The sequence below is a fragment of the Mobula birostris genome, chromosome 21 (genome assembly GCF_030028105.1).
Source record: "Mobula birostris isolate sMobBir1 chromosome 21, sMobBir1.hap1, whole genome shotgun sequence".
In the NCBI taxonomy this organism is placed as follows: Eukaryota; Metazoa; Chordata; class Chondrichthyes; order Myliobatiformes; family Myliobatidae; genus Mobula; species Mobula birostris.
The window spans coordinates 63,086,546-63,112,480 of NC_092390.1; the positions used below are offsets into that span (position 1 = coordinate 63,086,546).

The 25,935-nt window shown below is 40.6% G+C and overlaps 1 protein-coding gene across 1 annotated transcript in view; it reads right to left on the minus strand.

The window, feature by feature from the left end:
• Positions 1 to 25,935, minus strand: part of atp6v1ba (ATPase, H+ transporting, lysosomal, V1 subunit B, member a) — an 89,072-nt gene that overhangs the window by 45,587 nt on the left and 17,550 nt on the right. The window contains exons 2-3 of the mRNA XM_072239615.1: positions 7,028 to 7,083; positions 6,393 to 6,491 (exon numbers count right to left, since the gene is read on the minus strand). Coding sequence (XP_072095716.1) covers positions 6,393 to 6,491; positions 7,028 to 7,083 — 155 coding nt within the window. The remainder of the gene's footprint in view (positions 1 to 6,392; positions 6,492 to 7,027; positions 7,084 to 25,935) is intronic.

Below are 25,935 nucleotides of genomic sequence, written 5' to 3' on the forward strand. Positions count from 1 at the left end.
CATGCACAACTGACAGAAATGGAAGTCACTTCCACAGAAAACAGCAAATACTCTAGTAAGTACATTCTGCATTGAAGAATAATCGCCTAAGCAAAGATCTGGACAAACTCAATAGGTCTATAGCAGTTACAATCTCATTGGCTCTCCACTCTGCCTTGGACCACCTTCTTCCGTTGTCCATTGAAATCCGATGATGATGTCCACTCCTTTAATGCTGAGATCTTTGATGACTATACAGTCCCATCCCGGACCCACAAGCTCTATTGCAGATGGGACATGTATATGTGGTAGTGGTGGCAACCATGGCTGCATTTCTCCTGACTCTCTTCTGGTTGTTCTTTCCATCTCCAGAATACGAACCCCGTCCCTACACAGCTGTCGCCAAGCGGTACGGACAGCAGCAACCTCCTCCAGATCCTCAGGTCTGATCTTGCACTTCCTTAAAGCATTCTTCATCTCATCCTTATACCACTTCTTCAGCCTTCCAGCTGAGCATCGACCATGACGTAGCTGGCCGTACAACATTCTGCGGGGTAGCCGACATGGGGGCATCCTTATCACGTGCCCCAGCCACTGCAGCTGATGCTGGGTGATCACGGCCTCAATAATCCTGCAGTTGGTCTTTACAAGTATTTCAGTGTGAGGCACCCGCTCACACCAGGTAATTCCCAGGATGCGCTGGAGGCAGTTTATGTGGAAGTGCTCCAAGGACTTGATGTGATGGCTGTAGGTTACCCAAGCCTCGTAAAGGAGGGTGGTGACACAGACCGCTTGGTATACGGCAACCTTTGTGGAGGAACGAAGGCTCCCGTTCTGAAAGACTCTACGCCGAAGTCTCCCAAAGGCAGCTGATGCCTGTTTAATGCGGCTCTGGGTGGTGTTGTCAAAGCCGCTATCCTCAGAGAGAATGCTCCCAGATATTTGAAAGATGGCACTACTGACAGTTTTTCATCACCAACAGTGAAGGCAGGTAGAGTGGGTGGGACACTGGTACTCCACTGGCAAACCACTTCTGTCTTGGTGGTATTGACAAGTCAGCCCCATCCTGCTGTACGTTCTCACTGCCACAGCAAGGACAGACTGAAGATCCACCTAGTCAACAACAATACCTACATCAGGTTGCTGTTTATTGATTACGACTCAGTGTTCAAAACCATCATGCCCTCAGTACTAATCAACAAGCTTTGAAGCCTGGGCCTCTGCACCTCCCTCCAAACTCTGACAGTTGAAACTGTAATAATGCTATGCTAACCACTTCCTGATCAGGAGACCACAGTCAGTGCAGAAGGGAAATAATATCTCCTTGCTGTCAATCAACAGCAGCGAACCTTAAGGATGTGTGTTTAGCCTGCTGCTCTGCTCCCAACATATTGACGTAGTCATAAAGAAGGCAAGACAGCGGCTATACTTTATTAGGAGTTTGAAGCGATTTGGCACGTCAACAAATACGCTCAAAAACTCCTATAGTTGTACCGGAGAGAGCATTCTGACAGGCTGCATCACCGTCTGGTATGGAGGGGCTACTGCACAGGACCAATAGAAGCTGCAGAGGGTTGTAAATCTAGTCAGCTCCATCTTGGGTACTAGCCTACAAAGCACCCCGGACATCTTTAGGGAGCAGTGTCTCAGAAAGGCAGCGTCCATTATTGAGGACCTCCAGCACCCAGGGCATGCACTTTTCTCACTGTTACCATCAGGTAGGAGATACAGAAGCCTGAAGGCACACACTCACCGATTCAGGAACAGCTTCTTCCCCTCTGCCATCCGATTCATGAATGGACTTTGAAGCTTTGGACACCTCACTTTTTTAATGTACAGTATTTCTGTTTTTCAACATTTTTAAATAACCTATTCAATATACGTAATTGATTTACTATTTTATTTATGTTTTATTTTATTTATTATCTTTTCTCTCTCGCTGCTAAATTATGCATTGCATTGAACTGCTGCTGCTAAGTTAACAAATTTCACGTCTCATGCCAGTGATAATAAACCTGATTCTGATTCTCTATACACCCATGAACATCTGACTAGGCCTTGTTCAAATGCCATTTATAAATTTGCCGATGCCAACTGCTATTGGGAGAATTTCAGATGGTGATGAGGCAGCGTACAGGAGTGAGATAGATCAGCTGGTTGAGTGATGTCACAACAACAACCTTGCACTCAGTGTCAGTAAGACCAAGGAATTGATTGTGGACTTCAGGAAGGGGAAGTTGAGGGAACACACACCTGATCGAGGGATAAGCAGTGGTAAGGGTGAGCAGTTTCAGGTTCCTTACGTTAACAGATCTAGAAATCTATTCTGGGCCCAACATACTATTGCAATTATGAAGGCAGCACATCAGCGGCTATATTTCATTAAATTTAAGGAGAGTTAGTATGTCATCAAAGACACCAGTAAATTTCTACAGATGTACCATGGAGACCATTTTAACTGGTTACATATCCATCTGATATGGTGCGGGGGGGGGGGCGAGGGGCCACAGGACAGAATTGGAAAAAGCTGCAGAAAGTTGTAAATTCAGCCAGCTCCATCATGAGCACTAACCTCCCCAGCATCGAGGACATCTTCAAAAGGCGATTCCCTAAGAAAGTAGCATCCATCAATAAGGGCCCCCATCACCCAGGACATGCTCCCTTCTTATTACTACCAAAGAGGTGGGCCAAGAGCTTGAAGATACACATTTAACAGTTAGGAACAGCTTCTTCCCCTCTACCAAAAGATCTCTGAATGGACAATAAACTAACTAATGAATACTGCCTCACTACTTTTGCTCTTTTTGCACTTCATACATACAATTTCTTATCGTAATTTGCTGTACTGTTGCCACAAAACAACAAATTTCATATCATATGTCAGTGATATTAAGTATAATTCTAATTCGCATTACAAAGGGAGGCTAGTGCTGGAAAACAGATAACCAGGGCTTTCTCCCTCAATGGCGAGGGAAATAAAATAGACTGAATAAATGTATATAATAACTATACGATGACCATGATAGCACATTATTTACCGCACCAAGAATGTAAAATCTGCCAGATGACAACTTGGGATGAATAATTTAAAGATACACATTCTGCTGAAAGGTAGGTAGCTGTTTGGTGAAAGCTAGAGAGCTGCTCTCAACTTCCCATTTGCACAAAGGCCAAATGGCTGGCCTCAGCTTTACCTCTCAATGACCATAAAGTCCTTCTGAAGTTAGGCCCTCAGGAGAACCAACCAAAAGGCTGGTCTTCAAAGGTTCACAACACCCTGCAACACCTTTCCAAGATGCACAGACCAGTTCAGTCAGCCATCTGCATCATGCATCTTGGGGAAACAGAGACACATGTAGAAACACCAATGCCTTTGAACAGAAAATACTACAAAAAGTAGTGGATACCGCCCAGTCCATCATGATTAAAGGCCTCCCCATCACTGAGCACATCTACATAGAGCACCGTCACAGGAAAGCAGCATCCATCAAAGTACCCCACCATCTGTCTCGACTTCCTGCGAAGGCGGAGAAAAGTTCATCTCCCACCCCCCATCCTCACCACGTTCTACAGAGGTTGTATTGAGAGCATCCTGAGCAGCTGCATCACTGCCTGGTTCGGGAATTGCACCGTCTCGGATCGCAAGACCCTGCAGTGGATAGTGAAGATCATCGGGGTCTCTCTTCCCGCCATCACAGACATTTACACCACACGCTGCATCCGTAAAGCAAACAGCATTATGAAGGACCCCACGCACCCCTCATACAAACTCTTCTCCCTCCTGCCATCTGGCAAAAGGCACCGAAGCATTCGGGCTGTCACGACCAGACTATGTAACAGTTTCTTCCCCCAAGCCATCAGACTCCTCAATACCCAGAGCCTGGACTGACACCAACCTACTACCCTCTACTGTGGATATTGTCCTATTTAATATTTATTGTAATGCCTGCACTGTTTTTGTGCACTTTATGCAGTCCTGGGTAGGTCTGTAGTCTAGTGTCATTTCTGAGTTGTTTTACGTAGTTCAGTGTAGTTTTTGTATTGTTTCATGTAGCACCATGGTCCTGAAAAACGTCATCTTGCTTTCACTGTGACTTGTACCAGCAGTTATGGTCGAAATGACAATAAAAAGTGACCTGACTTGACTTGGTCTAAGCTATGCTCTCTTGTCGCTGCTATCAGGAAGGTGGTACAGGAGCCTCAAGACCCACACCATCAGGTCCAGAAACAATTACTACCCCTCACCCATCAGGCTCTTGAACCAAAGGGTATAACTTCTTTCAACTTCACTTGCCAAGCACTGAAATGTCCCATAACCTATGGATCTATCTCATGTTCTCGATATTTATTTCTTATTTATTATTATTACTTTTTCCCTCTCTTATTGTATCTGCACAGCTTGTTATCTGTTTGACATTAGCTGTCTGCCCTCTTAGATGTGGCCTTTCATTGATTTTATTCTGTTTCATTATTTTTATTTTGCGCTTTGAACATAAGCAAATCTAATTAACATCAACCCATTGAAATTTACATTATTATATAACTGGTGAAAATAATTTTTTTTAATGTTACCAGCAGCCTGGAAAACTGTTCTGGAGTCATGGTACCAGTACTCAAGAGCCTCACTTAAAGGGAGAGGTTGCATAGACAAGGACCTCACTCTGCAGAATGTAGGAGATTGAGAAGTGACCTTATAAACATGTATAAAATTATGAGGGGTATAATAAGGTGAAAAGGCATTCTTGTTCCCAAGGTAGGGAAACTAAAGACTAGAGGACATAGGTTTAAGGTGAGTAGTAAGAGGTTTAAAAGGTATCTTGGGAGAAAATTGTTCAGGCAGTGGGTGATGCGTATATGGATGAATTGCCACAGAAGGAATATGAGGTGAGAGCAATAACATTGAGAAAACACAAGTACATAGATTAGGTCGGCTGGTGGCGCAGTGAGATCAGTGCCGGGTTCAAGAACGGAGGTTCCCGAGTTCGATCCAGTGACGGACTGCCCCCATGCGCGCTCTCCATCCGCGTCGGGTTGGTGTCGAGCTCGCAACTCAGCCTCATAAAATAATACTGCAAAATGTCCGTGCAAGGAGTGGCACCCCACACAGCCTTTCCAACTGCACCTTGTAAGGCATGAAAATGCCCAATGCTGGCCTCTCAGATCTGAGTCAACATCATCATCATAGATAGGAGTACAGAGTTAGATGAGCTAAATGCAGGCATTGAATGTTAAATCATTGTGGATTCATATGGTATTATCAACCAAGCTTCCACTTCAAGCTATCAAAGGCCAACTGGCTGCAGAACCAAATCACTATGCCTGTAACAATTGCAGCAAAAAGTAAATTGAAATAATTTTTTTAAAATAGATTTCTTAGGATATTAAAAACTAACTTCAACCATCTGGTACACAGTGCAGACCAAATTCATGTACCCAGCTTTTCTCTCATATACTAATGATGACACTTGCCATGTTGGATGCTGCCTAACGTGTATAAAAATGGTTGTTTCACTGCATGGTATTGGCAAGATTCAACAGGCCAATTGGCCTAATTCTGCTCCACTGTCTTATGGTTTTCTAATGTCTTGAAATGAAAGGTTAGAAGCATTAGAAAGGATCACTAGGTTTTATTTTTCAAATTTGCTGAACTATAAGGATTGAAGTATAGTAAGTTACCAAATCTATGTTAAACATGCACAAAACCATCCGTTGTACTCCAAGTGCCTTGTAATGAAGACCAACATACCACATGCCTTATCTGTTTGCTGCAGCTGAATGTTTGCTTTCAGTAACTGGTGTATAAGAACACTGAAGTCTCTTTGTAGATCAACATTTCCCAATCCACCATTGTGTATAAGATGATGACAGGCATTGATCATGTGGATAGTTCCAACTTCCCAGGGTTGAAATGGCTAGCACGAGAGGGCACAGTTTTAAGGTGCTTGGAAGGAGGTACAGAGGAGATGTCAGGGGCAAGTTTGTTTTTGTTTTTTTTACATAGAGAGTGGTGAGTGCATGGAATGGGCTGCCAGCAAACGGTAGTGAAGTCAGATATGATAGGGTCTTTTAAGAGTCTCCTAGATAGGCACGTGGAGCTTAGAAAAATAGAGGGCTATGGGTAACCCTAGGTAATTTCTAAAGTAAGTACATATTCCACACAGCATTGTGGGCCAAAGGGCCTGTATCGTGCTGTAGGTTTCCTATGTTCCTATGTTTCCATTTTTTAAAAATTTTGCTTTTATTGTTCCAACTAAAAGGGATAGAATTTTATTTATCTACATTTTGCAGTATCTCTCGTCCTTTTCTAGTCACTCAACTTTTCTGAGGTAATCAGATAATCCTTCTGCATTGACAATCAATAAATATTATCACATTCATTTCAATATCATACAAGTTTAATATTAAATTCCTACCTGTACTACAGCCTTATTGCCACTGACTTCCAAAACTTGTCCACTTCTGACAGTGCCATCAGGAAGAGTAAGATGCACAATTTCTGCAAATCTTGGAAACTAATCAAAACAAAGAATCATCACTTTTAATCAATATTAGGTTGAAAGAATTTACTACTGTACAAGCAAATCATGCTCTCAACTGTTTAATATTTTCTTGAAAAAATGTTTGTGATATTTAGATCAATAATTTTACCTTCATTTGCTATGCTTTGGTCAAAGACTCATACAAACCTGTTGTTCTAATCTTTCCAACACCAGGACTTATAATTAGATCATGCCAGCCCCACAAATTTCTTCTTCTAAAAAAATGGTGTGTATTTTTATTTACATATGTTTAGCTATTTGCATTTCATTGCATGGCATTACATAACTTCAGATGGAATAGCACATTTTTTAAGTATCTAAGTTTACACTTGGGGCGGTCAAACTGACTGTCTAATTAAGAGTTGTTTTATAAGTATGCTATTGATATCATAATATCAGCACAACATTTCTTGCCAAAACACTTCGGTTATTTGGTTGGGATTCAAAATTGTACTCTTAATTTGCATTCCAAATTAAGCCAAATTAATTATTTTTGTTATAATAATTACCTTTACTTCATCCAGAATCACCAATGGCCCATTTACACCAGACACCGTCTTATATGCTATTAAAAGTAAAATTCATAGTAAAATTAGTACTCATCAGAATTTTACTATCATATTCAATGTATAACACACAAAAATACAAGCAACACATTTCAAATATTTCAAAGTGCTGTGCTGCAACTAAAATTAAATGCAGTTAGTACAAATGTACACTATCCAAATTAAATTTTTACATTTTCACTGGCTTAATGCAAAACAAAAATCACCTCACTTCTGTACAAATCCAGCTTTCTCAAACCTACTAGTAGCGTTGCTGGTCTGTTTACTAAACGTACTCCCTTCCAGACCAGCATGATTACAATGATCATTTTTCATCAAGCTGTATGAAAAGACCCATGGAATACTTCAATTGCTGGTCAAGGCTCAATATATTAACAGAATCGCTATTTGATGAACGAGACACAATGGCATTACTGTTGCACGTACGGGTGGTCAACTATCAGTGAGCTGTAAGAAAAGCGCATATTTTGCAGCGTGATTTCGATACATTACTAAGTGCTCAAAATTGCCTTATTATTTAACTGCAACTTTGGATGCTACTGTCAGGTGATGAAGCAATACAGGGAGACACAGGCTATTACCTTGGCCTTTTTATTTTACATGGGAAAATATTACCCATGCAGACAGAGAAGACAATTTGACTATGTTTGACATTTATTTCTGATCAGTCTTCTCTCACATCTGTGGTGGCTGAAGTAAGGGCCGCATTGTTTCGATTGGCTTCTATCACGCTTAGCTTTTTGTGTAATCCGTCAATCTCTTCACCGATATCAAAGCTGTAAGGAAATTAGAACAGACCAGCTCTACTGCAGTGCACTAAAGCTTAGCAGGGTGCATCCACTATGCAACTAATTAGGCTGCAGCCAACAGAATAAACCTGTCAATGTTCGGTTGCTGTTTCCCACACACCTGCATTTCATTCACTAATAAGCAAACATCAGGAGTAGCAAGGCAAATTGTTCAAGCATGAAAAACCATATAACAGTGTTGCAATCAACTACAATATTTTTAGTTTCCATTTGGAAGTTGCAAAATGCTTAAACTTGTATTCTTAAAGACAATCAGTTGCTGAAAAAGTATATTTCTATTAAAAATTTTTAAAAGCAGATCAGTTAACCGAAAGTTGAGTTCTTCATCTTGTACTCTGGACGATTTCTTAAAAAGTATTAATCTGTCAATAAAAAATGTTAATATTATGCTTGAACAACGGACAACTAAATGTAACCAGTAACTAATTTATAGAAAAGCTAAGCAGGTATACAAAAGAGGAACCATTTCTGGCAAGTTATGTATTTGATACATTCATCTTGACAAATACAAAGCTATTTTGTCATATTGACTTGCATTACTTACTGCAATTAAAACAAATTTTAGGAAAAATTGAATACTGGAATTTCAATATTGTATCAATTTACTGAAATTAAATGTAATCTGAAAAATTTAATGTTATGAAAGTAATATACTGGAAATATTCTATATTTTAAACATTGGATTTGTTACCTTAAAATGGAGTTTAATACAAAATTTTGTATTTCTTTGTGATGAGCTGAGTTTACAGACTTCTTTTGCGCAGCTTAATTCAGTGCAAGTTTTTTTTGCCATAATCCATCAGGAAGCACCATTTCAATTATAAATAAAAACTCTCCCCACCCCTTCCCCACTTGAGCTCAAGTACACAGCCCCCTGTTTAACATGCAGCTCCTGAGCAGGTCACAAGGCCGTCTGTTCAGCTGCCAGCAGCTTTTGTGTACAAAGATGTTAATTGGTTCTAATCCCTTCATAGAAGCTGTTTTGGTAGCCTGACCCAGCACCCTGAGGGACACCTTGGTGTGAAATACTAAGGACCCATTCAAGTAGGAGTGAAAGAAAGCAGTGTGCATTCCAACACATTTGATTTAAAAGGCTGGAGCGTACAGCATCATTCTAAACTGAATAAATCTTACAAGTTTTGGTAACAGTGAAGCATGCTCTCTTCAGTGATGTAATCTACTAAAAGAGTACCTAAACTACAACTCATTTTCAAAATAATACAGGCACATTAAAAGAATGTTACATGGTATGGCTGTTCAGTTTTGAATTAGATAATAAGTCAGTTCAGTTTGTATACATAATAGCAAGATTAGCATGATTAAGGCAGGATAAAGAGTGGATCTGAATACAATTTATTAAAATGGTCCTTGTGTTAGGTCTGCTTTACTTTTTCCCTTTCCATTATTCCTTCTCTTTCCCTGCCATGGCACATTAAAAACATATGGTTTGAATAGATGCAAATATGCTATCCTCTCTTTTCACACTCATCGCACCAACCTGCAATCTCACAACCAGCTTATTCTTTCCGTCAAATATTTCTTGGCTATTTACCCAGCTTGAAAACATTTTGCATCTGGGGAAGTTGGCAGGACTTGAAGTTGACTGTAAGACTCAAATTCTTCCACATTAACTGAACAGAAACACAGAAATATTTGAAATAAAGAGACTATATCATCACTAATAAGGAATTTCTAAAACTAAAATTGACTGAATAAACAAAACTTTCTGAATGTTTTATAGATAGAGTGAGCCTGAAGGGCTGTAGGAAAACACTAGCTTCTTAAGTGTTGCTGGTTACAGCTTATACGCCAAAAAAAACCATTCAGAGAACACAACTTATTAATTTGTACAGGTATATTAAAGTTATTTTATAATCACATGTAATACAACAATTGCCATTGCGGCTAAGAAATGTTGAGGGACTGACAACAGCATTTGATCTGTGTTGTATTATCGATATAGGTTGCACTTGGCACAAACATTAGTTTATCCACGGTGATCCTCTTGTAATACTAGTACCAAAGATCTACTAGTTTTTGGCATGTCAACAATAAATAATTTTAAAGAAATACACTTTCATAGGCATTTCTTTGTTTGGCATATTCTGAGCTTCTTCATACCCACCCACTAAAACCTGATTTTCATAGATATGCCTTTGTTCAGTGTACTTGGAGCTTCTTCATACCCACCCACTACAAGGTCAATGATTTACCTGTGGTTGACACATGGCATTTGCTTATTGGAACACTAATAGCAGGAACAGAAATCTCAAGAATTTCCAGTATCATAGACACTCAAAATACTAACATTCTGCATATACATTTTTGAACTAAAGTACAATTTACCATTTCCCTTAGAAAGTATTGTTCAATCTGATATTGGAAGCATATTTTTTAATATTACGATATTACAAGCTTCCAAGTCAAATGCATTTTTTTGATATCAAAGTTTTATTAATTTCTTGATCTCAGTATAGTGTAAATAAAAGTTAACAGATCTTTAGAACACTTTCTCAAAGGGTTTGGAAACAAACTTTGAATGTTTAGACAGATGATTGATAAAGGGGTTACACAGTTGCAAAAAATTAATATTGCTGTAGAAATAGTCTTCTCCACCATATAAACAGTTGCTAAATTAGATCATAGCAAAAATATTGTTGGTATTGAGTGGATAGTTTTGATGTTATCAATATGTTCACAATAGCATTATAGAACTGGAACAAGGAAATCAATTGCTTAATTAGAATTGCTTACATATTAAATAACACATGCATAATAAGCTCCAATCTGCATATATTATGCATAATGATTTATATGTCTATTGGAACACTAATAATTTGTCAGGCTCTCTGTTGGTCATGGTCGACCATAGATGGTGTGTCCTAGCTGTCTACATGGTATACAAGCCAGTATGCAAGTCAGGGCAGTATGGTATGGAGAACAGCATTTGTTGCTCATGCAGCAGGCTCCTCCACTTCATGCAGCTGATGAATCTACAGGAACAGAGACACCAACAGTTTGGCACCAATGACGTAGCAGGAGTTGCCAGTCAGTGTGTAACTCAACATAGCACTGCCTTAGGGGCTGCAGCTCTGGATTTTTCCCTCGGGGTTTACTCCCAAAGCCTTCTCCATGAATGGATATGGGCCACAAGGCAGTGGAGATTTGAGATTAGAGCTTTCCTTCTAGATAAGCTGCCAACCATGGCTGATGAGTCCCATCTGGCTGAAGTGGTTGGTTTTATGGTCCCAGTAACCTATCTTTGCCCCTTCTTCTGTCAGTAGAAATAGTTCCACCAGAGTTAGTAGCTCAGCCAAATGTGAAGGCCGATGATTGTCAGAGGCTATTTGAAACACACATTATTGGGAGCATTAATAGATAGTGGGAGCTTATCCCCACTACCACCCTGGCTACAACAACCCTGAGAACCTCAAATAATTTCATTCACACTATACTTACATAGACAGATTGTTAAAAGACTCCTTCGGCTGCATGCGCATGTACCAGGGGTGATTGATAAGTTCATGGCCTAACGTAAGCGTCCATTTTAGAAAACCTCGCACATTTATTTTTCAACATAGTCCCCTCCTACATGTACACACTTAGTCCAGCGGTCGTGGAGCATACTGATCCCTTCTCTGTAGAAGTGGTCCACATCAGGGGTGATTGATAAGCTCGTGGCCTAAGGTAAAAGGAGATGAGTTATTAACTTCAAACTTTCTGCATTTTCACTCAAAGAGTTGAACTGCACGTGCATGTAACAAGACCAGTATAACTCAACTTCTTCTATCTTAGACCACGAACTTATCAATCACCCATGCTGTGGACCACTTCTGGAGGTCCAAGACGCCGACTTCTTCAAAGAAGGGATCCGTATTCTCCACAACCACTGGACTAAGTGTGTGAATGTAGGAAAAATAAATGTGCTAGGTTTTCTAAAATTGACTCCTTCTACCTTAGGCCACGAACTTATCAATCACACTTCGTATTTAATAAAACTAAGAACAAAGTTGTTGTGCATCTAATTCACTTCACAATGTCTCATTTTTAAGCAGGAAGGAAATCACATTCAGCCTATCTATTGAATCCAACCTTTAAAATTTGAAAGAAAGGTAACAGGAACCAATAAAACAAAGTACACTTTTCAAAGCTTTCACCCATCCCCCCTCACCTCCACTGGTCTCTAAAGAAATCAAGAAAATAATCTACTACTGCCTTGGTTTGTTGTAGAATCTATTCTTAAGGACATTATAGCAGAACACATTGAGTCTTTAGAATACTTTCTCAAAGGGCTTAGAAACAGTGTTTGAATATTTACACAGCAGACAAAGATAGATGACTGATAGAAGGGCAAAATGTTACTCAAGGTAGATGTGAATGTTGCACTTAGAATAAATTATATCATCATTTATCAAGGCAGGCTCAAGGGGCAAGTGCCCTACTGCTTCTAATATGTTCAGATATGGATATATATTCTAGTCAGAAGATATGGCTTCAAGAATATCCAGGATGCTATTTCAATGGTATGTGTTAATGATATTTTATTTCAGATGAAGCTTTATCTGAAACTTAGCCTTCGACAATGTATACAAAAGATCGAACGGTACTATTCAAATAGTACACAAGTTTTCCAACGTTCTTGCATCAATATTCATCCCTCATTCCACATTATGAGTGATGAGTATCAATTATTTCTCCGTTACCTGTGTACCGACAAATTGCTGCCACGTACTGAAAATCAAAAATTACAATTGCTGGAAATTTGATATCAAAATAGAAAATCTAGTAGAATATTTCTTCAATTTTGATACGTCATCTATCTCTTGCCACAGATACTGCTTAATCTTCTCAGTATTTTCAGTATGATCAATAATTTTTACAGCCCTATATTGTCAGCTGCGACATGTACTGGAATACTAAGTCCGCTGGAAGTCCCAAAGGAGGGTTTCAGCCCTAAACAGCGACTGCTTATTCACTTCCAAAGATGCTGCCTGACCTGCTGAGTTCCTTCAGCATTTTGTGTGTGTTCCAAATGCATGTTCTTTCTTAAATAAAGATATTTGGTTCCCTTTATCTTTGTACTTTTTTTAAAAATTAAGTGCAATCGTGAACAACAGCCAGATCAGAAATGCTGATCAAGTCAACTAGTTCCCAAAGAGAACTCTGATAGGCCAATCAGATGGTTCACTGCTGCTCAGCGATAGAACACAAAACAGGCACAAGGGTCGCTAGCCCCTGTACCCCAGAAACACACCTGAACAGTGCGGCAGAGGTATGTGCTATGCATGACCTGATCTGAAAGCATCATATTGACTCATAAAAGATCGTGTTCACGGTGGAACAGCTGAGTCAAGAATGGGGTGATCAGCACAGATGGACAAATTATACCTCCGCTACCCCAGACTTAAAATGTCCTACAGTACTGCATAGAAGTCTTAGATATATAATTATATATGGAGCCCAAGATCTTTGCACAGTACTGCAGTAATTGTATATATTACATTGTACCACTGCAACAAAAAAAACATGACATACAGGAATGATGATCAATCTGATTCTGATATGGTCTCTGCTGTGAACTAAGAGTGGGTAGGAAGCAGGGAGAAGGAAATCATGGATAGGAAAAGGGGAAAGGGGTGGGAGCAAGTGAGAAGCACCAGAGAGACATTTTGTAATGATCAATAAACCATTTTTTTGGAATCTCACCTTGCCTGCTGTCTCAGGGCTGGGTACGTCTACAACCACGCCACCCCCATTCCTCCTCTTTCACCTGTCCCACACACCTTCCACATCCGCACCACTCCAGTCATTCCAACATCCTTCGCTCCCACCAGAATTACACATTGACACCCTAGCTATATACATGTGCCTGAGACTTTTGCACAATACTGAATATGTAGATTAATCCAATATTCTTACAACAGTCCGACTTTCAATACGTTAGCAGTGTTAGGAACTTAAATGTATCTGCTTTAGGTTTTGGTGGCACAGTGCTTAATATATTGAAGATAGATTTTTTTTTAAAGATTAGCTTTATTTGTCACACATACATTGAAACATTCAAGAAAATGTGTTGCTTGCTTTGAGGATATGCTGGGGCCATACTGCAAGCGTCACCATGCTTCAGGTGCCAAATCAGAATCAGGTTTAATATCACACATAAAATGCCAGTCAGGCCAGCAGGCCAGTCGACATTTCGGACCAAGTCCCTTCAGTCCTGCTGAGTTCCTCCAGCACTGTGTCTTGCTTGGATGTCTAGAATCTGCAGGTTTTCTCTTGTTTGCAAAGGGAGCTATCACACACTTCTGTTAAACATGCATCTGGCTTACCAATACACTTTAGGGAAGAAATCTGCCATCCTTACCCGACCTGACTTTGACAATTAAATAATACATATAGTGGCATGCAATAGTTTAGGCACCCCGGCCAAAATTTCTGTTACTGTGAATAGCTAAGCAAGTAAAAGATGAACTGATTTCCAAAAGGCACAAAGTTAAAGATGACACATTTCTTTAATATTTTAAGCAAGATTACTTTTTTATTTCCATCTTTTGCAGTTTCAAAACAACAAAAAAGGAAAAGGGTCGAAAGCAGAAGTTTGGGCACCCTGCATGGTCAGTACTTAGTAACACCCCCTTTGGCAAGTATCACAGATTATAAACGCTTTCTGTAGCCAGCTAAGAGTCTTTCAGTTCTTGTTTGGGTGATTTTCACCATTTCTTCCTTGCAAAATGCTTCCAGTTCTGTGAGATTCTTAGGTCATCTTGCATGCACTACTCTTCTGAGGCTATCCACAGATTTTTGATGATGTTCAGGTCAGGAGAGTGTGAGGGCCATGGCAAAACCTTCAGCTTGCACCTCTTGAGGTGGTCCATTGTGGATTTTGAGGTGTGTTTAGGATCATTATCTTGTTGTAGAAGCCATCCTCTTTTCATCCTCAGCTACTTTTTTTTTTTACAGACTGTGTGATGTTTGCTTCCAGAATTTGCTGGTATTTAATTGAGTTCATTCTTCCCTCTACCAGTGAAATGTTCCCCCGTGCTACTAGCTGCAACACAAGCCCAAAGCATGATTGATCCACCCCCGTGCTTAACAGTTGGAGAGGTGTTCTTTTCACTAAATTCTGCACCTTTTTTTCTCCAAACATACCTTTGCTCATTGCGGCCAAAAAGTTCTATTTTCACTTCATCAGTCCACAGGACTTGTTTCCAAAATGCATCAGGCTTGTTTAGATGTTCCTTTGCAAACCTCTGACGCTGAATTTTGTGGTGAGGACGCAGGAAAGGTTTTCTTCTGATGACTCTTCCATGAAGGTCATATTTCTGCAGGTGTTGCTGCACAGTAGAACAGTGCACCGCCACTCCAGAGTCTGCTAAATCTTCCTGAAGGTCTTTTGCAGTCAAATGGGGGTTTTGATTTGCCTTTCTAGCAATCCTACGAGCAGTTCTCTCAAAGTTTTCTTGGTCTTCCAACCCTCAACTTGACCTCCACCGTTCCTGTTAACTGCCATTTCTTAATTACATTACGAACTGAGGAAGCGGCTACCTGAAAATGTTTTGCTATCTTTTTATAGCCTTCTCCTGCTTTGTGGGCATCCTTTATTTTAATTTTCAGAGTACTAGGCAACTGCTTAGAGGAACCCATGGCTGCTGATTGTTGGGACAAGGTTTGAGGAGTTAGGGTATTTATAAAGCTTTGAAATTTGCATCACCTGGCCTTTCCTAACGATGACTGTGAACAAGCCATAGCCCTAACAAGCTAATTAAGGTCTGAGACCTTGGTAAAAGTTAACTGAGAGCTCAATTCTCTTGGGGTGCCCAAACTTTTGCATGGTGCTCTTTTCCTTTTTCCCCCCACTCTAAAATTGTACAAAACAAAAATAATACACTGATTTTGCTTAAAATGTTGAAAAGAATGTTTCATCTTTAACTTTATGACTTATGGAGATCAGTTCATCTTCTACTCACTTAACTATTCACAGTAACAGAAATTCTGAATAGGGTCCCCAAACTTTTGCATGCCACTGTAGCTGTCTTGTTCCATTCAGGGCATAAAGCAATGGACAACAAATGCAGACCATATTAGTGATGATCCTTTTCCCGTTGACAAACCTCCAAAAAATCATTCTTGGAAAACAGACAAAATAGCTCACGTCACACATCCACATATGACTTGAAATTGGAAATCAGAAGTCTGATAGCGAATTAATTTGATATAGTTCAGTCACTTCAATCTTATTTTTTTATCTGAATCCATTAAATATATATGTTTTCTCCATCCTTGGAGTTAAGGTTGTTTAGACAGCCATTCAGCCCCTTGACCTATTCTGTCATTTAACTGCTTAATTTTACCTCAATAAAGATTCATTTATCAACTCTGCATGAGCCTTTTACACTTACCAACACCATCACATCAGCTAAATGCAAGAGAAAACAGTGAAACTTTATGCAATCATAATTAACCTTTAAGCCAATGTCATTGTACCCTAAATTGCCAAGTTAGTGGTTTAATAACCATCAAATTCCAATTTCTGCAACAACTGGGAAGTTTATTATTAGGCAATGAAATGCTTCTCCACTCCCACCCCACCCGAACATCAATAGATCTTTACAAATTTCAGCCAGAACCCAGAACTCATGTCAGCAGTCACAGAAATAAGTACTTAACAGAAATGATAATGCCATTTCAAAAGCTGCTCAGGAAGCTCTAAATCGTACCAATTATTAGAAAGTAAATTGAACTTTAAATTACTTTCTTCAAATATTTTATTGTGATCTTGTCTGATTGTATCCTTGAAATACCAAGGGGCATTGTGCTTCATTCAGAGTGTTATGCAAGTATGCTGTTACTGTTAGATGAGCAAACTATCTGTAATACCCAAGAGAAGCAGTGAATTTAATCTATGGCTTTCAACTGGTTCCCAGATTTGTGGTTATTCATTTAATTACAGCTTGTTGTACATTTTATTGCTAATTTATGTTCTATCAGAGAGGAACATTTTTCTTCACTCAATGTGAATATATTATTGAATTTAAAACAAAATATTAAATACCTTGTGTTGTGTTATCTTTTATGATCTCATTTTCATTTCTACCTTTCAAACATCACAAATCAGAGTTATGTCATAATAAAACTAACAACTTGCAGTTTATTCAGATGCACAAATACGGAAATCTAGAAATTATTGTCAGGGATTTCCAAGTAAAAGATTGCAGCATGCTGTAGTATAGAGGGACTTGGGAGTGTTTGTGCATGAATTGCAAAAGGTTGGTTTGCAGGTGCAGCAGGCTCTCAAGGTGGCAAAGGAACTGCTGGCCTTCACTGCTAGTGAGATTGAATTTAAGAGCAGGGAGGTTCTGCTGCAACTGTACAGGATACTGGCGAGACCCACCTGGAGCACTTGTGCAGTTCTGGTCTCCTTACCTGAGGAAGGAAAAACTGACTTTGGAGGTGGTGCAGAGGAGGTTCACCAGCCTGATTCTAGAGATGAGGGGTTAGACTATGAGGAGAGATTGAGTCGCCTGGGACTGTACTCGCTGGAGTTCAGAAGGATGAGACATACATAACTATGAAAGCGGTAGATAAGATAGTGGCAGGAAAGTTGTTTCCACTGGTAGGCGAGACTAGAACTAGGAGACTATTCCTCTGAACCTTAAGATTCCAAGGAATAAATTTAGGATGGAGATGAGGAGGAAATGCTTTTCCCCAAAGAGTAGTGAATCTGTGGAATTCTCTGCCCAATGAAGTAGTGGAGGCTATCTCAGTAAATATATTTAAGACAAGGTTGGATAGATTTTTGCATAGTATGGGGAATTAAGGGTTGTGGGGAAAAGGCAGGTAGGTGGAGATGAGTGCTTGGTCAGGTCAGCCATGATCTTATTGAAGGGCAGGGCAGGCCTACTCCTGCTCCTGTTCCTTATGTTCCATTCTTACCTGTCATTATGAGCATCAGAAATTAGTGCTCCAATGAAATCTTACTGCTGGAAAAACTTTGTTTTTTGACAGATGAATACAGGAGAGTACTTAAAGGTGTACTAACCATAATCAGAATTTGCCCATCTCTTGCAGTGTTCTAATTATATGTGTGGATTTAATCCTCCGTTATTTAAAAATGTCATGCTTAAGGTAAAAACATTGCTTTGTTCTTTGAAAATGTTAATGATATTTCATCTTCTATCATAATTCTAACTATACATTCCAATCTTTGCTTTGCATTCAATGAATAATCAATCACTGCACTATTTACCTACCAGGTTTGTTATGAAAATTCTTCATTATAATTGACCATTCTGCCACCTTTTTATCTAACAAAAGTATGGCACAGAAACAGGCTCTTCAGCCTATAATGTTTATGCAAGCATGACGCTAAATTAAACTAATCCCATCTCTCTAGACATGATGCATATCCCTCTCTTCCCTTACACATTATACGCCTGCTTAAATTCCTTGTACATTGCAGTCACATTTTTCCCACCACCAGCCACATCTCTCAACTCCAGCAGCACTTATCAGGCACCTATCACCAAGCAAAACAAAAGCACACCTCATACATCTTTAAACATTATCAAGTCAGATCACTTTTTATTGCCATTTTGACCATAACTGCTGGTACAGTACACAGTAAAAATAAGACATTTTTCAGGATCATGGTGCTACATGAACAATACAAAAACTACACTGAACTATGTAAAACAACACAAAACTACACTAGACTACAGACCTACCCAGACCTACAAAAACAGTGCAGGCATTACAATAAATAATAGACAAGACAATAGGCACAATAGGGGGCAGTAGGTTGGTGTCAGTCCAGGTTCTGGGTATTGAAGAGTATGATGGCTTGGGGGAAGAAACTTTACATAGTCTGGTCGTGAGAGCCCGAATGCTTCGGTGCCTTTTGCCAGATGGCAGGAGGGAGAAGTGTTTGTATAAGGGGTACGTGGAGTCCTTCATAATGCTGTTTGCTTTATGGATGCAGCATGTGGTGTAAGTGTCTGTAATGGCGGGAAGAGAGACCCCAATGATCTTCTCACCTGACCTCACTATCTGCTGCAAGGTCTTGTGATCCGAGATGGTGCAATTTCCGAACCGGGCATTGATGCAGCTGTTCAGGATGCTCTCAATACAACCTCTGTAGAATGTGGTGAGGATGGGGGGTGGGAGATGGACTTTTCTCAGCCTTTGCAGAAAGTCGAGACGCTGTTGGGCTTTCTTTGCTATGGAGATGGTGTTGAGGAACCAGGTGAGATTCTCCGCCAAGTGAACACCAAGAAATTTGGTGTTCTTAACAATCTCTACGGAGGAGTCGTCGGTGTTCAGCGGAGGGTGGTCATTTCATGTCCTCCTGAAGTCAACAACCATCTCTTTTGTTTTGTTCACACTCAGAGACAAGTTGATAGCTCTGTACCAGTCTGTTAGCCGTTGCACCTCCTCTCTGTATGCTGACTCATCGTTCTTGCCGATGAGACCCACCACGGTCGTGTCATCGGTGAACTTGATGATGTGGTTCAAGCTGTGTGTTGCAGCACAATCGTAGGTCAGCAGAGTGAACAGCAGCAGACTGAGCACACAGTCCTGGGGGGCCCCCGTGCTCAGTGTGATGGTGTTGGAGATGCTGCTTCCAATCCAGACTGACTGGGGTCTCCTCACCTTAATCCTATGCCAACTAGTATTTGATATTTCTACTCTGAGGAACCCAGACCACCAAGTTCAGGAATGATTATTACCTCTCAACCATCAGGCACTTGAACCAGAGGGGATAACTTCACTCATCCAACAATGAATTGTTCCCAAAACCTATGGACTCACTTTCAAGAACTCTTCATCTCTCAGGCTCTCGATATTTTTTGATTTTTTATTATTATTTGCCTTTCTCTTTCTTTTCGTATTTGCACATGTTGTCTTTTTGCCTATCCTGTTGGGTGTAGTATTCCATTGATTTTATTATGTTTCTTGTACTTATTATGAATGCCGCAAGAAAATGAATCTCAGGGTTGTATATGGTGACATATGTATTTTGATTATAAGTTCCAATGGAAACAATTTCTCTTAGAATACATCTATCAACTTGTGTTTCAATGGCAAAGGGTGATTGAAGTTTCAGTAGCAGGAAGGCTGTGACATTGCTACAAAGGGCAAGTGACTAAGTATTCAGCTATGTTAAAGACATAAGATTAAAGCTATGATGTCAGTTGCATATAATACAAAATCTCGTTTACATCACTGATCCTGAAGAGGAAAGCATTAGATTGAAGGGAGGGAAAAAAAGGGTCAGGTTTAAAAATTTTTTTTAAACTGCATACTCGAAAAAACTGAAACAGGGGTTAAAAATGCTGGAAATTCTAATCAGATCAGACAGGATCTGTCAAGACGAAGTTAACATTTCAGTTGACACCTCTTTGTCAAAACTGGTAAGAAAGGCGTGTTTAAACTGCTGAGAAGAGGCAAAAGCATCGAGAATAAATGGGATGCCAGTGATAGGATAGAATCCAGGGAAGAGTTACTTCTCATGCATCTGAGCAACGGTGTTGTAGGCTTGTTAGTCTTAGCTGATCAGTCTTGGATCAGTTGTAAATAGAAGGAAGGATGAATAAGGACATGGGAGAGAAAACAGTGCTTAAACCATGTGACAATTAACAGGTCTTTTAATGTCAGTAGCTGACAGCCAATGATCTTCTCCATTGAGTGCACCAACTGCAGCAACCTGGACTTGGAGAGGGAGAAAGCAGTGGAAACCAAACGGTGATAGAGCTAATCAAAACACAATGATGGCTGAGTAAAAATTCATCAGGATACACCCTGAGATGTTAAGTTTCCTAAACTAACAAAGAAGAACAATCTCTGTTGAGCATGACGTCAAGTTCTCCTTCCAGTAACAATTTTTTGTTTACCCTTTTTCTTCTATTCCCCACTCTGGCCTTTTACTGCTCTTCTCACCTGTCTATCACCTCCTCCTGGTGCCCCTCCTTTCCCTTTCTTCCATGGCCCACTCTCCTCTCTTATCAGATTGCTTCATCTCCAGCCCTTTATCTTTCCCATTCACCTGGCTTCACCTATCACCTCTGGCTTATCCTCCATCCTCTCCCCCCACCTTTTTATTCTGGTGTCTTCCACCCTTCCTTTCCAATCCTAATGAAGGATCTCTGCCTGAAATATCAATTGTTCATTCAATTCCATAGATGCTGCCTGACCTGCTGAGTTCCTCCAGCATTTTGTGTGTGTTGCTTTGGATTTCCAGCATCTGCAGAATCTCCTGAGCAAGTGATATGGTATACTTGAATAGAATTTAACAATCTAAATGCAAAATATGATATCATAACACTGACATCATTAGAACATCAACATTATACAGTACTACAAAACTGTATTAGTTCATAATAGTTATTGACAAATTCATCCAGTGTACACTGCCCTGTTCTTTTGACTGTAAATGAACAAAATCAGCACAGACACCTTATATAGATAATGGACTGCCTTGATTGTCTTCCTGCATGACATATCAAAAACTGCTGCTTTTTAATTTGCTCTCCGTCAGGTCAAATAAATACCATAACACAAGCACACACATCTGACGTTATGACCAGCCTCCCTAACTTCTCCATATAATTCTCTGTAACTTCCGCCACCTCGAAAGGGATCCCATCACCAAGCATATCTTTCCCTCCCCCCCCTTTCTGCTTTCCACAAGGATCACTCCCTACACAACTCCTGTGTCCATTTGTTCCCCACTATCCCTTCCCACCGATCTCCCTCCCGGCACTTATCCTTGTAAGCAGAACAAGTGCTACACATGCCCTTACACTTCCTCCCTCACCACCATTCAGGGCCCCAGACAGTCCTTCCAGGTGAGGCGACACTTCACCTGTGAGTCAGCTGGGGTGACATACTGTGTCCAGTGCTCCCGGTGTGGCCTTCTATATATTGGTGAGACCCGACGCAGACTGGGAGACCGTTTCACTGAACACCTATGCTCTGTCCGCCAGAGAAAGCAGGATCTCCCAGTGGTCACACATTTTAATTCCACATCCCATTCCCATTCTGATATGTCTATCCACGGCCTCCTCTACTGTCAAGATGAAGCCACACTCAAATTGGAGGAACAACACCTTATATTCCGTCTGGGTAGCCTCCAACCTGATGGCATGAACATTGACCTCTCTAATTTCCGTTAATGCTCCTCCTCCCCTTCTTAACCCATCCCTTATTTATTTACTTATTATTTTTTCCTTTTTCTCTCTCTGTCCCTCTCACAATCACTCCTTGCCTGCTCTCCATCTTCCTCTGGTGCTCCCCTTCTCCCTAGGTCTCCCGTCCCATGATCCTCTCCCTTCTCCAGCCTTGTATCCCATTTGCCAATCAACTTTCCAGATCTTAGATTCATCCCTCCCCCTCTTGTCTTCTCCTATCATTTTGGATCTCCCCCTCCCTCTCTCAAATCTCTTACTATCTCTTCTTTCAGTTAGTCCTGACGAAGGGTCTCAGCCTGAAACGTCAACTGTACTTCTTCCTAAAGATGCTGCCTGGCCTGCTGCGTTCTACCAGCATTTGTGTGTGTTATTTAAAACAGTGTAGTGTCTAATGCCCAGACCAGTACATACGACGGATGCTAGTTAAAAAACTATTCAGCAACATTTTTGTCCTGATTAAGCAGCATAGTGTCCAGAATAAACAAAAGGAACCTTGGCTATTTTCTTGTTTAGGTTTTTAAGAATCGCCCCTAACAACAGGCTGTCCCAATTAGCCGATAGCCCAATTAACTGGAATCCACTGTATATAATAATCAGTGGCCTTACTGGTGTTGCCTAGATCCAAAAAAAGTGTTAAAAACTGAGTTACAAAACGGTGTTCCACAGGGGTCCGTGTTGGGGCCGCTTCTTTTTACGTTGTACATCAACGATTTGGATTATGGAATAGATGGCCTTGTGGCTAAGTTTGCTGATGATACGAAGATAGGTGGAGGGGCCGGTACTGCTGAGGAAACAGAGAGTCTGCAGAGAGACTTGGATAGATTGGAAGAATGGGCAAAGAAGTGGCAAATGAAATACAATGTTGGAAAGTGTATGGTTGTGCACTTTGACAGAAGAAATAAACAGGCAGATTATTATTTAAATGGGGAGAGAATTCAAAGTTCTAAGATGCAACAGGACTTGGGAGTCCTAGTGCAGGATACCCTTAAGGTTAACATCCAGGTTGAGTCGGTGGTGACGAAGGCAAATGCAATGTTGGCATTCATTTCTAGAGGAATACAGTATAGGAGCAGGGATGTGATGTTGAGGCTCTATAAGGCGCTGGTGAGACCTCACTTGGAGTACTGTGGGCAGTTTTGGTCTCCTTATTTAAGAAAGGATGTGCTGATGTTGGAGAGGGTACAGAGAAGATTCACTGCAATGATTCTGGGAATGAGAGGGTTAACATATGAGGAATGTTTGTCTGCTCTTGGACTGTATTCCTTGGAGCTTAGAAGAATGAGGGGGGACCTCATAGAAACATTTCAAATGCTGAAAGGCATGGACAGAGTGGATGTGGCAAAGTTGTTTCCCATGATGGGGGAGTCTAGTACGAGAGGGTGTGATTTAAGGATTGAAGGGCGCCCATTCAGAACAGAGATGCGAAGAAATTTTTTTAGCCAGAGGGTGGTGAATCTATGGAATCTGTTGCCACGGGCGGCAGTGGAGGCCAAGTCATTGGGTGTATTTAAGGCAGAGATTGATAGGTATCCGAGTAGCCAGGGCATCAGAGGTTATGGTGAGAAGGTGGGGGAGTGGGACTAAATGGGAGAATGGATCAGCTCATGATAAAATGGCGGAGCAGACTCGATGGGCCATACGGCCGACTTCTGCTCCTTTGTCTTATGGTCTTATGATATCCCAAAGTCAAGGTCCATGAAGTCCTCCAGTCTTTACTGAGGTCTACAAGCTTGATGATTATAATACCGGATTACTCATTCAGGCAACCTAGACAAACAAGCCATGGAACTGAACTCATTCTTTTTATGGCAGCAGGATAATTTATTTAGAGTTGGTCATTATTTACTAATGGTGATCATGCAGCTTACTGATCATCAGGCAAAGTCCATCGGATTCACTAACTATCATCTTCAAGTACAAGTTTAATTGTCATTCAACCATACATGAATACCAATGAATAAGCCAAACGAAACAGCATTACTCTGGGGCGAAGGTGTAAAACACAGTACCAATAGTCACACAAAGCACAAGGCACATATAGTACATATGACAGCATTAAAATATAGTCATAAAAAATACAGTCCAAGTCTCTGGGCCCTTGCATGTTACTTCTTACTCAGTGGTTAGTAAGTTGATGAAGATCCTGAGAGGCAGGATTTATGAACATTTGAAGAGGCATTTTGTGATTAGGTCAGCATGGCTTTGTCAAAGGCAGGTCATGCCTTAGAAGCCTGTTTGAATTTCTGAGGTAGTGACTAAACACAATGATGAAGCCTCTGACTATCCACACGATCAATGCCTCACATCATCTTATACACCTCTATTAGGTCACCTCTCATTCTCCATCTCTCCAAGGAAAAAAGGCTGAGTTCACTCAACTTATTTTCATAAAGCATGCTCCCCAATCCAGGCAACATCCTTGTAAATCTCCTCTGCACCCTTTCTATGGTTTCCACATCCTTCCTGTAGTGAGGTGACTAGTACTGAATACAGTACTCCAAGTGGGGTCTGACCAGGGATCTATATAACCAGAGAACAATTACAGCACGGAAACAGGCCATCTCGGCCCTTCTAGTCCGTGCCGAATTCTTACTCTCACCTCGTCCCACTGACCTGCACTCAGCCCATAACCTTCCATTCCTTTCCTGTCCATATTGATGTCCAATTTTAACTTTAAACAACATCAATCCTGCCTCAATCACTTCTGCTGGAAGCTCGTTCCACACAGCTACCACTCTCTGAGTAAAGAAGTTCCCCCTCATGTTACCCCTAAACTTTTGCCCTTTAACTCTCAACTCATGTCCTCTTGTTTGAATCTCCCCCACTCTCAATGGAAAAAGCCTATCCACGTCACCTCTATATATCCCCTCCATAATTTTAAATACCTCTATCAAGTCCCCCCTCAACCTTCTACGCTCCAAAGAATAAAGACCCAACTTGTTCAACCTTTCTCTGTAACTTAGGTGATGAAACCCAGGTAACATTCTAGTAAATCTTCTCTGTACTCTCTCTATTTTGTTGACATCTTTCCTATAATTCGGTGACCAAAACTGTACACAATACTCCAAATCTGGCCTCACCAATGCCTTGTACAATTTCAACTTTACTTCCCAACTCCTATACTCAACGCCCTGATTTATAAAGGCCAGCATACCAAAAGCTTTCTTTACCACCGTATCCACATGAGATTCCACCTTCAGGGAACTATACACCATTATTCCTTGGTCCTTCTGTTCTACTGCATTCTTCAATGCCCTACCATTTACCATGTATGTCCTATTTTGATTAGTCCTACCAAAATGTAGCACCTCACATTTATCAGCATTAAACTCCATCTGCCATCTTCCAGCCCACTCTTCCAAGTGGTCTAAATCTCTCTGCAAGCTTTGAAAACCTACTTCATTATCCACAACTCCACCTATCTTAGTATCATCTGCATACTTACTCACCCAATTTACCACATCATCATCCAAATCATTAATGTATATAACAAATAACATTGGACACAGTACAGATCCCTAAGGCGCACCACTAGTCACCGGCCTCCAATCTGATAAACAGTTATCCACCACCACTCTCTGGCGTCTCCCACCCAGCCACTGCCGAATCCATTTTACTACTTCAATATTAATACCTAACAATTGAACCTTCCTAACCAACCTTCCGTGTGGGACCTTGTCAAAGGCCTTACTGAAGTCCATACAGACAACATCCACTGCTTTACCCTCGTCAACTTTCCTAGTAACCTCTTCAAAAAAATTTAATAAGATTTGTCAAAGAAAAAAACAAATCTTGTACAGCTGCAACATTACCTTTCGGCTCCTAAACTCAATCCCACAATTGATGAAGGCCAATA